General features: G+C 37.0%; 2 protein-coding genes across 3 annotated transcripts; both read right to left on the reverse strand.

Moving 5' to 3' along the window:
- Positions 1 to 422: 422 nt before the first annotated feature.
- On the reverse strand, positions 423 to 4,744 carry LOC107574658 (CD48 antigen-like). Of its 2 annotated transcripts, none has more exons than XM_016261096.1 (6): positions 4,557 to 4,744; positions 3,996 to 4,310; positions 3,633 to 3,911; positions 1,329 to 1,448; positions 1,197 to 1,251; positions 423 to 1,106 (listed from the first exon to the last, which is right to left on the reverse strand). In XM_016261096.1, the coding sequence occupies exons 1-6, from the start codon at positions 4,603 to 4,605 to the stop codon at positions 1,064 to 1,066; spliced, it is 861 nt and encodes a 286-aa protein (XP_016116582.1). In that variant the 5' UTR covers positions 4,606 to 4,744; the 3' UTR covers positions 423 to 1,063. The 2 variants fall into 2 exon arrangements, with proteins under 2 accessions (XP_016116582.1, XP_016116581.1); XM_016261095.1 differs by having other exon boundaries at positions 423 to 1,109; positions 4,557 to 4,743.
- Positions 4,745 to 8,989: 4,245 nt separating this feature from the next.
- Positions 8,990 to 12,795, reverse strand: LOC107574656 (vang-like protein 2). The gene is made up of 5 exons (XM_016261094.1): positions 12,524 to 12,795; positions 11,317 to 11,520; positions 10,637 to 10,794; positions 10,358 to 10,493; positions 8,990 to 9,315 (listed from the first exon to the last, which is right to left on the reverse strand). The coding sequence occupies exons 1-5, from the start codon at positions 12,592 to 12,594 to the stop codon at positions 9,012 to 9,014; spliced, it is 873 nt and encodes a 290-aa protein (XP_016116580.1). The 5' UTR covers positions 12,595 to 12,795; the 3' UTR covers positions 8,990 to 9,011.
- Between the last annotated feature and the right edge of the window lie 1,301 nt (positions 12,796 to 14,096).

Below are 14,096 nucleotides of genomic sequence, written 5' to 3' on the forward strand. Positions count from 1 at the left end.
GTGGTTGACTCTTAACTTTTATAAAGAATATCTCTTTGGATTTGAGACTTTAGTCTTTGCAACTTTACAGATCTTCTTTATGCACCAAGAGCTCGTAACTCTCCAAAGAGAAAGGAACAATTGAAATCGCATCATATGACCCCTTTAAAACAGTCACATCTGAGACAGTAAATGCATTGTAAAAAATATATATAAACTTACAGCTTATAAAGTGTATTGGAGTTATGTGGGCACTCAGGGTTTTTTTTGTCTGCTGTCATTTGGCCAAAATAGCATGTTATAAAAGTTACAGTTAGAATAATTTACTCTGATATTCGCTTGTATTTTGTTTCTTTCTGTAAAGAGACCATGAGTCAAAGAAAAGCACAATGTAAATACAACTTTGAAATAATTCTGAAATAAAGTCACTGGGCAGTTTGGAGAAGTGTTAAAATTCAGTGGAATATCCTTTTAATGGAATCTGTTTCTTAAGTATTTACTCATATCCAGATATGCAGAAACTGAGCTCATGTGTCCATTTCTAGGTAACGTTGACCACTTCCCATTGACAAGACAAAAACAGCACTCACGATGACAATGTGTCATTAGAATACTGTGACACTGAGCACATACTGCTACAATTCATCATAACAACCAGAAATGACATAGACCATTTTAATTCACATGCATTTTTGAACAAAGAAGCTAGACAATTTATTAAATAAAAAAGCTGCCATGCTGAGTCAAGATTTAAAGGCCATCAGTACCAGAAGTATCATGTCTGCTCAAACTGAAGGAGCACAAACTTTCAGATCTTTCGGTCGAATGGATTTTTAAAACAACATCAATATCAAACAACATAAAGTACCTGAAATCATCATTGACACAGGTGACAGATGACACGTTTCACAGACCGGATCCAATGAGGTCAAACCAACAGTCACAACCTCCGCACATTGTTTTCTTTCAAATGAAACTTCTTTAAAAAACTGTCAAACATAATGCCAGATGTTCCCTTCCATAAAGTAACACGCATGCTGATCATTGCTCAGTTGAACCTTATGCAAGATAAGTTTTCTTCTTCTTACGCCGCGTCTTGTTTCCCTTGAAAACCACAGGAGCCAGGACTGCTGGTGATTCAAAAAAACAAATATCCAGGATAAGTACCGTGGTAAACGGAGTTCATTACATCTGTGATGTCTGTGGTGTGGTGTTACTTTATATTCTGGATGAATTGTAGGGGACCTTCAGGGCAAGCAGCTATAATTTTCTCTAGAAAACATCAATTACAGTTAATAAAGCTTATAAAGTTCATGCATTGTAAAGTTGATTACAAGATATGTGGTTACCTTTATTTCTTGTAAATGCATATGCTAAGCCCAAAACGGCAGCTGTAAACAGAATACTCCATATCACAGAGGCAGTGCACGAACTGCAAACAGTGCAGGCTTCACACTTCTGCTTCTCCTCTAGAAAAAAAACAAAATAAAAAAAACTCTTTATATATTTGCATGTGTCACTTTTCAACAGCCTTGCCCTGTTAAAGTGTCCAGTGCGGTGAAGTTACTGGCTGTTTCTGTCACAAACAATGTTTCTTTGTTCACTCTGCTGTCAGTAAAGGCCCTTTTTATATGATCACGGTTTCTGCAGGTTTTATAAAGTCACATTTAAAAATAGTTTTAAGATCACGTAAATCAAATTTAAGGTGTTAGCAACACTTCAAAGTTTGAAAATACAACTTCCAACAATCCCGGTTACTTAATAATTTTACCAAAAAAATAAAACAAACAAACAAATAAATAATAATGATAAAATAAAAAAGCTTAAGGTTTGAATGGCTGTGCGTTGAAGCAGCCACTAGGTTTTATGTGTTTTAAGCTCAAATGTCACCAATTGTTTTGTTTTTTTTGCATACATTTTTTCGCTGTCTACTTTTCACACCTCAACGCCAAAGTATATTCCCGTTCTGATGGGCACGATTAGTGCATGCGTATGGCTGAACTCAGCTGTTCAAAGTACATTTCATTTGATGGCGCACGCAAATATGGGCCCTCGACACAAGCGCACTAGTGAGTTTAACTCCTGATCGCACTATTTCACTGCAGAAGTTATGACCGATATAGACGTGTTGGTACTCATTTAATCTAGAGATTGAAATGTTTCGGCTTCACTTTTCAGGATGTGTGTGGCACACTTGGTTCAAGTCATGTTGGATAGATCGTATTTATGAGTTGAGCGCACATGAATGCCACTATAAAGTCGATATTACGAGTGGAAAACAAATTAATTTTTTTCTTTGTCAGTGAGAAAACATGTCGGGTGCAATTTATGCAGCATCTGTATTGAAGTAAATTTGTTAAAAGGATTTAAATGTGATATTTTTTCTTCATTTACAATCAAACTAATTAGCATGTGCAAAATACCATTAAATTGTATAATTACGATTGGACATGTATAACAACAATCCAATTTAAAGAATGTTCGTGAATTGAATAAAAACAAAGCAGAACACACTCGAAGCACATTTGTATTCATCAGGTTTTAAAAGTAGGGTTAAAGAAATTTTGCCGAATTTTATGTACATTACAATCTTGCTCGGACCAAAGTGACTTCAATGCACCTGATGTGGTAATTACGACTTCCCAAATCGTAAATACGTACTTCCCAGGAGGACTTAAATGCACCAAGAGTACAAGCAGTTTGAAAAATCTGGCGACGTTGATAATTAAAGTTACTTCACACACACTGTTTTGCATAACCTACCACACACGTACGTCTGTAAGATGTCTGTTAAAGATCGCTTCGTCTGGAAAGCATCTGCTGTGTACAAACGTCAGTTTTACATACATTCTAAATCATAAACATCTTAAAGACATTTTCTAAACATCTATTTGATATCTTATAGGAAAGACGTCTTATTATGGACGTATTGCAGATGAGCAACAAAATACATCTCGCAGTTGTACACGTAGACGTCAAACAGACGTCTCCGAGATGTTCGTGTGTTATCAGCATAGTGTAAGCAAACTAAACGGATTATCGGAAAAGAAGAAAATTTAGAGAGGTAACATCGTTCTATGGATTGGAAAATAACGTCTTTATTCAACAATTCGTCTCCTCCGCATCGGAGAAAATCCACTGGACATAAACAGCGTATGCTGTTCTGTGTCAGCTGCGTCACGCCGGATCTGTTTCCTACGTTGTTGTGATTTGACACAGAACAGCATACGCTGTTTACGTCCAGCGGATATTCTCCAAAATGGCACCAAGGTGATGCGGAGGAGATGAATTGTTGAATAAAAACGTTATTTTTTTTTTCTTTTGTGCACAAAAGTCGTAGTCTCGTAGCTTCGTATAATCGCAGATGAACCCCTGATGTCACATGGATTATTTTACCGATCTCCTTGCTACGATTCTGGACTTGGGAACATTTCAGTTGCGTTGCTGTCAATGGGAGGATCAGAGAGCTCTCAGATTCCATCAAAAATATCTTAATTTGTGTTCTGAAGATGAACGAAGGTCTTACGGGTTTGAAACGACATGAGGGTGAGTAATTAATGACTGAATTTTCATTTTTGGGTGAACTATCCTTTAATTCTTAATATGTAGTGAACAGTATCCTAAAGAAGCAAACATCTGTTGACGAAACTCACCTGAACACCCCACTGTCATTTGCCTGGTCACAGTCTGTTGACCACTGGAGGCAGTGCAGGTAAACGTCACGTGTCTGTTGCCACTAAATGATGCGAAAAGGACTAGCGAAGCGTCAACAGAATTTGGGATTCCTGAAATATACGATCCGTTGAACTCGCCATCAGGCGTCCAGGACAAATTCACATTTTGGCCAGATGCGACACACTCGAGGGCAACGTTGCACCGGCTGTCATTGCGGGAATGAAGCGTCTTCTGGATGTCTGGAGTCTTGAGACTTTCTGCAGGGCGTTATATCAGTTACTCAATCTGGCCGACAGTCATTAAGCAGAAGTAGATTGTTGACTATACCGAAGACTGCTTACCTTGAACTGTGAGATGAACTTTATCTTGCTTCCGCGTGCCATCTGAGGTGACCAAAGCCACGTTGTATGTCATGCTGTCGTCCACTGTCACATTACGGATTGTTAAATCTCCCGTTTCATTGTTGATGTCAAGTCGACCCTGATGTCGCCAGAACTTGTATATAAACACTTCTCCATCCTTTAGACTCGCAATGTATGTGGTGTTCTTATAAATGGACCACTGAACTCTGGTGAGATTCCATGATCTGTCCGCTCCAGATTTCAGGATGACTGATTGGCCACTGTAACCAATAATATGTTCCTCACTGCTGCACACTGCAAAAATAAACACAGATACGGTGAACGCTCTAATATGTAAGAAGAAAATGTTTTGTTGTTTCGCAGAAAAGGGAAATTCCACGAAGCAGAATTTAGGTTGACTTTCTTTGTTTCTCACTCACTCTGACAGGCATTTTCTTTTCTTCTCAAAAATTCTCCAATAATCTCCTCCACAGGATCAAACTATGTAACAATAACGCAACCAACTCTGCATGATATGAGAGTGAATTTTGGTAAACTCACCTTGAAGGATACACACAATACACAGCAGCACAACTCCACATAGACTCATCGCTCGTTGGCTTGTCGGCGTTAATCAACGAGGTCCTTGAAGCCCTTGACCTTCCTTCACGCCGCCCCTGATTGTAGGACTCCTTATCCAAAAACACAGCCAACTGACTCTTTCAGAGTCGTGCGACAACACTTCGCTTGAAGAAAGTGGGAAGTGTGACGTGTGACGTGTTTCCTTTCATTGTGTATCTTGTGATAGCTGATATTTCACGAGTGGGGGAAAGTACAAGAACAGGCGCATTAGATTAAGTGTTGGTGGTTTTGAACAGACACTACTAGGGAAGCAAATAAATATGTGATGGCCAGTGCAACTACATCAGTCGCGACACTAACACCATCCCACCCCCACTGTGCACATTGTGTATGTATCTCTTGTTCTATTCGGCCATAAGTGCACTGAGAAGTGGAATTGTATTTTCTTTTACAGAGGTATATTATGTAACACTTCTCTAGTAAGTTTGCTAAGATGCTGCAGGAAGCGGCATAGCGCAAATCCGTGAATGAATGTTTCAAAGTGAAGTAAACTTCAAGGGATATGCCATGACTCTGTCAATCGGAACATAGTTCATGCATGGAGCTCTCTTCTAACGAGCTTTTGATCTGAATCAAGTGTGTTAAATAAGAGAGATGAGCAAAATTTGCAGAGCGGTGGTTGGCGAGGACTGGAATTGAGAAGCACTGCTCTATTTGTCTAGTCTAAAAGATGGCATGTAAATCCCCTGAAGCACGAGACACTTCCTCTTCATCACCCACTTTATAACAACTGACGCCCACCAGCAAATGAAACTAACGCTTGAATTTTGTCCATGTGTTTAAATTATATTCCGATCTGTTTTTACAACAGCAAATTATGAATGAATCACCCCAAAGTTGTTCCGATGTGGAACACAAACGACGTTTCGCGGAACTTGATTGGTGCTCTTGTACGCACAATGACTGTAAATGGGACATTCTTCCAGAAATGTACGTTATCTGTCCTTGACTTGTTACAGTGAATAAAAAGTATTACATCCAAACAATGTCTCAAACTGACTGATGGTTGATTTCTGTGAGTTGTTCTGTAAAGGAATATGTCATTCATTAGGTTCTCAGATATTTTTTAATTTATTAAAAACACTTTTGAAAATGACAAATCCTGTCCTTGTCCTCAGCCAAACTGGACCTACAGCTTTCATAGTTTTGTTATGCTAAAAACTGTTATTTAGAAAAAAAACTCTATCAATAACAAGTTTAAGTTGTTATCATTCACATTTCATTCCAAATGAAAACATGTTTTACTCTCAAAAAAAAAAATCAAAGCCATAAATCTAAAGTTGTGTTCCAAATTTGAAGTTGATATTGCAAAAATGTAAGATGGTTAAATGAAATTGGTTTCCAATTAAGCAATTTTTTAGCACAAAAAAGTAAAAGTGTAACTATTTTGCAGGGCCAGTAATCCTTTTTGAGTCATGTTCATGTTTGCTTGTGTGTGTTCATATTCACACAAGTGCCAACATCTATACCAAGCTTTGTACCATTAAAATAAGTTCTAAACACACACACACACACAAAGACTGAATACAGTGGTGGAACTGTGACGTCAATTTGTAGGCAAAAACCCGGAAGCGAGTTAGCGGTTGAAATGGTGAAAGTGAAACTTTAATGATGCATAGAACTTAAAGCCATGCTAAAATTAAATGTTTACGGCCACATGAAGCTGTTAGAAAGCAGGAAGATTGAGGAAGATAGAAGCAAGGGTACAATAACATTTTGTGTAACCACCCTAACAAAACGATAGCTGAAATGTGATACTTTATTGTTAAGTTTAATCTTACCATATCCAACTTAATAGATTAAATGCACAATAATTGGTTACACTTTACTTGAAGGGGTGTGCATAAGACTGACATGACACCTTCATAATCATGACATGACACATACATAATCATGACATGACTCATTTCATGAATATGAAGTTTTTTATGCATGTTTATGACAACTGTCATTAAGTGTCATTCGCTCAGTTCTGTAATTTTTAATGCAAAGATGACATTGTTTGAGATGTATTTGTATCCTTTTTGAGTCATGTTCATGTTTGCTTGTGTGTGTTCATATTCACACAAGTGCCAACATCTATACCAAGCTTTGTACCATTAAAATAAGTTCTAAACACACACACACACACACACACACACACAAAGACTGAATACAGTGGTGGAACTGTGACGTCAATTTGTAGGCAAAAACCCGGAAGCGAGTTAGCGGTTGAAATGGTGAAAGTGAAACTTTAATGATGCATAGAACTTAAAGCCATGCTAAAATTAAATGTTTACGGCCACATGAAGCTGTTAGAAAGCAGGAAGATTGAGGAAGATAGAAGCAAGGGTACAATAACATTTTGTGTAACCACCCTAACAAAACGATAGCTGAAATGTGATACTTTATTGTTAAGTTTAATCTTACCATATCCAACTTAATAGATTAAATGCACAATAATTGGTTACACTTGACTTGAAGGGGTGTGCATAAGACTGACATGACACCTTCATAATCATGACATGACACATACATAATCATGACATGACTCATTTCATGAATATGAAGTTTTTTATGCATATTTATGACAACTGTCATTAAGTGTCATTCGCTCAGTTCTGTAATTTTTAATGCAAAGATGACATTGTTTGAGATGTATTTGTTATGGACTATGGTTAGGGATAAGGGTAGGGGTAGGGTTAGGTCAAATAATGTAATATTTGCATTACAAATGACATAACTGAGCGAATGACACTTAATGACAGTTGTCATAAACATGCATAAAAACCTTCATATTCATGACATGTGTCATGTCATGATTATGAAGGTGTCATATCAGTCTTATGCACACCCCTTCAAGTAAAGTGTTACCCAATAATTTTATTGAATACCATGTGGAGACATTTTTAATTAAAATATTCACATTAATCAAGGATTTCTTGACTTTTACAGTTTTTCTCAACTGATTTGACACTTTTCTCCAATGCAATGCACTCAAAACAATTAGCACAGCCATCCAAACACAAAATTATCTTAACCAAACAGTTCAACTTTACTGCAAAATGAAGCACTGCATTTTTTTCTAGTAATGCATTTATTAAAAGTAGGCTAAATATTAACATCAAATCTATAGGTGTGTTCTCTATTGATTATAAAACACATTCAGAGGTAGTTGCACAAATATGCTAATGAAAATGCATGTGTATTGCAATTCTTCAACAAGGAGTTTTGTTTTATATATTGTGCATATCTAAGCGAAATAAAAATTGTTATCCAACACCTGCTATCACCCATGAGAAAAAAACGAAGTGTCCCTTTAACTTAAAATCTGTTTGTGCCACCTTTAGCAGCGAGAACTACAAACAAACTTTTCTGATAACTACAGATCAGTCTTTTACAGCACCGTGGTGGATTGTTTAGAGACACAGACGCAGGTAGGCTCACACAGCTGTCATCTCTCTGCAGGGGCGGCGCCAGAGAATTTTGAACGCAGGTGCTGAAAAGGTGCTAGATCAAGGACCGGGGGAGCTGGGCAATTAATAGTAAATATGACCAAAACAGGCTGTTATTATTATTATTTATAATAATAATAAAATCGCTATATAGGCACATTTCAAGTGTTTATGAGGAGTGTGGGAGTATTATTGCATGACAGGGGGGTGCTGACGCAATTATTATCATTTTTTTTATAGCAGGAAAGAACTTAAAGGGGTCATATGATGCGATTTCAATTTTTCCTTTCTCTTTGGAGTGTTACAAGCTCTTGGTGCATAAAGAAGATCTGTAAAGTTGCAAAGACTAAAGTCTCAAAACCAAAGAGATATTCTTTATAAAAGTTAAGAAACGCAGGTGCTGAAAAGGTGCTAGATCAAGGACCGGGGGAGCTGGGCAATTAATAGTAAATATGACCAAAACAGGCTGTTATTATTATTATTTATAATAATAATAAAATCGCTATATAGGCACATTTCAAGTGTTTATGAGGAGTGTGGGAGTATTATTGCATGACAGGGGGGTGCCGACGCAATTATTATCATTTTTTTTATAGCAGGAAAGAACTTAAAGGGGTCATATGATGCGATTTCAATTGTTTCTTTCTCTTTGGAGTGTTACAAGCTCTTGGTGCATAAAGAAGATCTGTAAAGTTGCAAAGACTAAAGTCTCAAAACCAAACGTTTTTTGAGTCTCATGATTTCACTGCATTGCACATTTAATCCACCAAGTGGTGTCTAGTTATTTTAATCCAATTGGGTGCAAAAATGTCTTCAGTTGCAGCAGTTCAGTCAAGAAAGAGAGGCTAAAAATCATAATGATGTTACTTCTTGACATTACAAAGTGACCGATCATGCTGAGCACATTGCATTGTGGGATATAGCGCACAGTGAAGTCTGCTTATACAGTGCGCATGTAATAGGTTGTCTGAATCATGCAGAAGAGGGTGAGTTTGCGGACCTTGGGCGTCATGTTGTGAGTGATGCAGAACTGCAGGTGAGCGATGATGCTCTCCATGCTGTGGTAGGGCTGCTGGCGCGTCGTGCGCAGGTATTTCTGCATGGCTCGTGCCATGGGGGCGAAGATGGCCTGGGCCGCCTCTCGAGGGTCCATCACCTCACGCGGGTGCTTGGGCGACGTCGCCGCCTCGTCGTCCTGGAGCCTCTTGATGTGAGTGAACGCCTCCTCTACCGCCACCACCAGTCTGGGAGGAGAACACACAACTGAGCAAATCATCTCCGCAGAATATACGAGTCAGGAACATCAGAATAACATGCAGTTACACAGACAACATGTCCAGGTCACTATTCACTCCAAAAAATTATAAATACAATAATTTATATATATAAATATTTTTTTGTGTTTTAAATGTTTAATCTTAAATTACTGTATGTATATATAAATACAAACACATGCATGTATATATTTTAGAAAAAATATGTTATGTTTATATATGAAATATATTTAGATATAAATTATATGAAGCTAAATATATACATTTAAATATTTTCTAAAATATATACACATGCATGTGTTTGTGTTTATATATACATAATAAATATACACAGTACACACACAGATTATGTAAACAAAAACTTTTATTTTGGATGCAATTAATCGTTTTACAGCACTAATATAAATTAATAATAATATAATAAATATTAAATAATAAAAAATAAAATAAAATGAATAAATACAAATAAAATTAATAGTGCTGTCAAACAATTAATCGCATCTAAAATAAAAGTTTGTGTACATAATGTGTGTGTGCGCGGTGTATATTTATTATGTATATATAAATACACACATGCAGTATATATTTTGAAAATATTAACATGTATATATTTATATTCACATAAATATATTTAATATATAAACATTTTTCTTAAATATATACTTACATGCATGTGTTTGTATTTCTATATACATAATAAATATACACAGTACACACATATATTATGTAAACAAAAACTTATTTTGAATGTGATTAATCGCGATTAATCGTATGACAGCACTAAAAATTTAATAATTACAAATAATAAAAGGTAAATACAAATTTAAAAACACGTAAAATGCATATGCAAGATTTTCTGCACTGATTATTTTCATAGACACTTTCCATCTTAAATGCTGATACATTCATTAGATCGTCATGAACGGAGCAGTACTTTTTCACTTCTTTAGTTTGTGAGATTCACCCAGATGTTTAGGATTTATCAGGAAGAGCTTTTCTTCTGGACTCTGACCTGGCCTTGCGTTTTCTGAGCCTGCGGTCCATCTCGGCCTCCTCGTAGTAGTATTCGTTATGAGAGTTGTCTCGTCTGCGGGCGGCGGCGGCGATCATCGCCCGAGACTGACCCGTCGAGTTATTGGTGCTGTTCTCTGGAGAGGAAAACAAGTCAGGACCACTGGAAACAAACAGCTCTTCTCAAGCATTCATCAGCGGAATTTGAGAAACAGACTTTGGAAAGCAAAGCAAGCCAGGATGACTAAAATGGCTGTAAAATGGGAAATATTTGGTGTACCTTCTCCCAGGGAGTACACCTTGAATCCAGACATCTTCTTCGACAGGATGGACTTGGGCAGGTTGAGTAAAGCAGGGTTGTAGACTGGGACATCAGTGTAGTAGTGGTCCAGAACCCACACTGCTGCTCGCTGGATGCTGAGATAACACACACCTTCTCTATTAACTTCATTCATCACATTATTCACTCATTTATTCCGGAGGTGCACGATTCATTGAAATAAAACAGAAGCTGCAATATGGCTTAGTTAGTGCTGTTATCAAATCGCAAACGCTGGGATTTAAGGAAATTAAACCTATTTGGGCCAAGCATCTTCCTTAAACTTCTATTAGAAAGCACTCATAAACCTACTGTTGTCAGCAAATTAGAAGCTTGTGTTCTGCCCAATGTTTAAAGATTTGAAAATTAAGAAATTAAGAACGCCAGAAATGTAGTATTGTAAATTTACAGTTGTAATGTAAAATAAATTATTACTGTAAACTAAAATGATATGATATGCTATAAATTATTTTATATTATATAAATACACATTTTTATTTTTACAATTGCATTTTTTATATTTAGTCATATTAAATCCAAACTAAATTTATATATTTCATTTAAGTCAGTTGCATATAAAATCATATATATGTTTTTTTTTGGTAACTTGCATTATCCTCAATGGTGATTCTCATTCCTGTAATAGAGTAACTAATCCATTATTTCTAAACACACAATCTTCTCCCTGTTGTTCTGGTAAGCCTGTGCTGTGTGTGCTGACCCGGTCATCTCCGCGCGTGCTCTCGGCGTCCAGCAGCGGCTCTCCGGGGGCCTGGATGGTCACAGACTTGTCTCCTCTGCTGCTGCTGTCTCTGCTCTTCGAGCGATGCCGGTCTCTCCTGTCCCTGAAACACACGGGACACACCAGGAGTCACATGACACAGCAGAGCAGACGACAAACACGCTCTACACTAAAACAAAGACGTGAAGAAGCCACATGGAAACTACCATTCTCTGGTTCTTTTTTTATTTTTAAAGAAGTTTGAAAGAAAGAAATACTTTTTTTTTTTTTTTTTTTAAAGCCACAACCCATTAAAATTGATCAAAAGTGACAGTAAAGACATTTATGAAGTTTAAATAAAATTATATTTCAAGTAAATTATGTTCCTATGAATGGTCTATTCATCTGTGAATCCTGAAAAAACTAAATGTTTCATGGTTTCCACAAAAAAATATTGTGCAGCACGACTGTTTTCAACATTGATGATAATCAGAAATGTTTCTGGAGCAGCAAATCAGCATATTATACTGATTTCTGAAGATCATGTGACACTGAAGACTGGAGGTGATGCTGAAAATACAGCTTTGATCACAGAAATAAATTACAGTTTACTACATATTCACATAGAAAACTTATTTTAAATTTTAATAAAATGTCACAGTTTTACTGTATTTTTGGTTAAATAGGTGCAGCCCTGGTGAGCAGACGAGACTTCTTTCAAAAACATAAAAAAATTAAAGTTAATAATAAAGCTGAATAAATAAGCTTTCCATTGATGTATGGTTTGTTAGGATCGGACAATATTTGGCTGAGATACAACTATTTGAAAATCTGGAATCTGAGGATGCAAAAAAATCTAAATATTGAGAAAATCATCTTTAAAGTTGTTCAAATGAAGTTCTTAGCAATGCATATTACTAATCAAAAATTAAGTTTTGATATATTTACGGTAGGAAATTTACTAAATATCTTCACTGAACATGATCTTTACTTAATATCCTAATGATTTTTGGCATAAAAGAAAAATCTATAATTTTGACCCATACAATGTATTGTTGGCTATCGCTACAAATATCCCCCAGCAACTTAACACTGCTTCTGTGCTGCAGGGTCACAGATGTGTGTACCTGTGTTTGCGAGAGCTGCGTGAATGTGAAGACTTGTAGGAGTAGCCCGAGTACTGCGACTCGTTGTCCATGTCTGGGGCCGGTGGGCGGGGTTTGTGGGCCCCAGCTCCGCCCCTGGAGCGCTCTGTGGCTCCGCCCAGCCGAGTCTTGCGCTCCGAGATGGATTTGGACGACAGGGTCAGCGGCAGCTTCAGCAGTTTCACCTTACTCCTGAGAGAATCTATCTTGGAGGCTGACGGAGAGGAGAGCACGGACCTGTGACCAAAACATCGGAAAATGAACGCTTTGTGAATTTCTGGACAGTAGCATCACATCTCTGAATACTTGAAAATCTCACATAGGTTCATTTCAAACCTGAAACACCCCGTTTAGGTTCTCGACGGTGTATCGATATTTACATTAGGGCTCTACAATATAACAGAAATGATCAAAATATCACAAATGTGCAAATCACAACAGCTTGCAATAATAATCTTAAGTTACAAAAACACACCTGCAGGCATCAAAGAAGAAAAACTTAAATAGAATCTAAAACACACTTAAAGAATTACCGTATTGCATATAACATGATTTAATCTTATGTTCAAAAACTGAGTGCAATTTTTGCGTTTCGATTTTTTTTTCCCCAAACTGGTTTCCATGTAATTTGCCAAAAATCTAAATGTCAAAAATTCAGATAACTAGTAAACAGTATCTAACATTATTTGTACTCAATGTAAGTAGCATTCATTGCTATTTGTACTTCCTCTGACCTTTTTCTCAAATCCTTGCAAGGACATAATTCATGTCTCGCTTCTCGCAAACCTTTCTTGGTCAATTGCGAAGACAAGTCTCAGTTTTGAGGAAGCTTAGTGTCTTACATGTTATAATAAGTCCTCATGCATTTCATATTTTAGCGTTTGCCAGGCTACACTGAAGGTTTTCTGTTTGCTTTACCTGATTTTTTGTGTTTTTTTAAAGCACTGATTTTTGGCAAATTGCATGCAAACCAATGGGGGTCAACAGAACCCCAATACAAAATCTATTTATTATATTATACAGCCTTTCCAAAACACATCTGTGTGTTGAAACTTTGCATGCACATTCATGACCCTAATTGAAAAATATTCACCAAATTTCAAGCAGAAACGAACAGTTTAACCAGTATTTCGTGCAACTTAATCAAGTATAGGTCAAATTCACCCCAACACAACAGCATATCGCGTTTTTCTTCAACACAACGCAGCCCTAATTCACATACATATTCAAACCAGAAACCCAACACTTGACCTCTGTGTAAAAACACTGAGCTTTATTTGTGAAACACAGGCTGTGGAAATGGTATTTAAATCATTCTCACGTAAATTGTCTCATTCAATTAATCACAACAATTCAGGCAACACCGATTTTCCACAGAAATTCGTTCTGCTCACGTGAATGAATGACGGCCATTGTGTTTGAACATCTCACAGGAACACACTCACACACACACACACACACACACGCACTCTCACACTCACTCTCTCACACACTCACGCTCTCACACACTCACGCTCTCTCACACACACACACACACACACACACTCTCTCTCTC

This window comes from Sinocyclocheilus grahami, unplaced genomic scaffold (genome assembly GCF_001515645.1).
Source record: "Sinocyclocheilus grahami isolate Dianchi unplaced genomic scaffold, SAMN03320097.WGS_v1.1 scaffold2300.1, whole genome shotgun sequence".
NCBI classification, from domain to species: domain Eukaryota; kingdom Metazoa; phylum Chordata; class Actinopteri; order Cypriniformes; family Cyprinidae; genus Sinocyclocheilus; species Sinocyclocheilus grahami.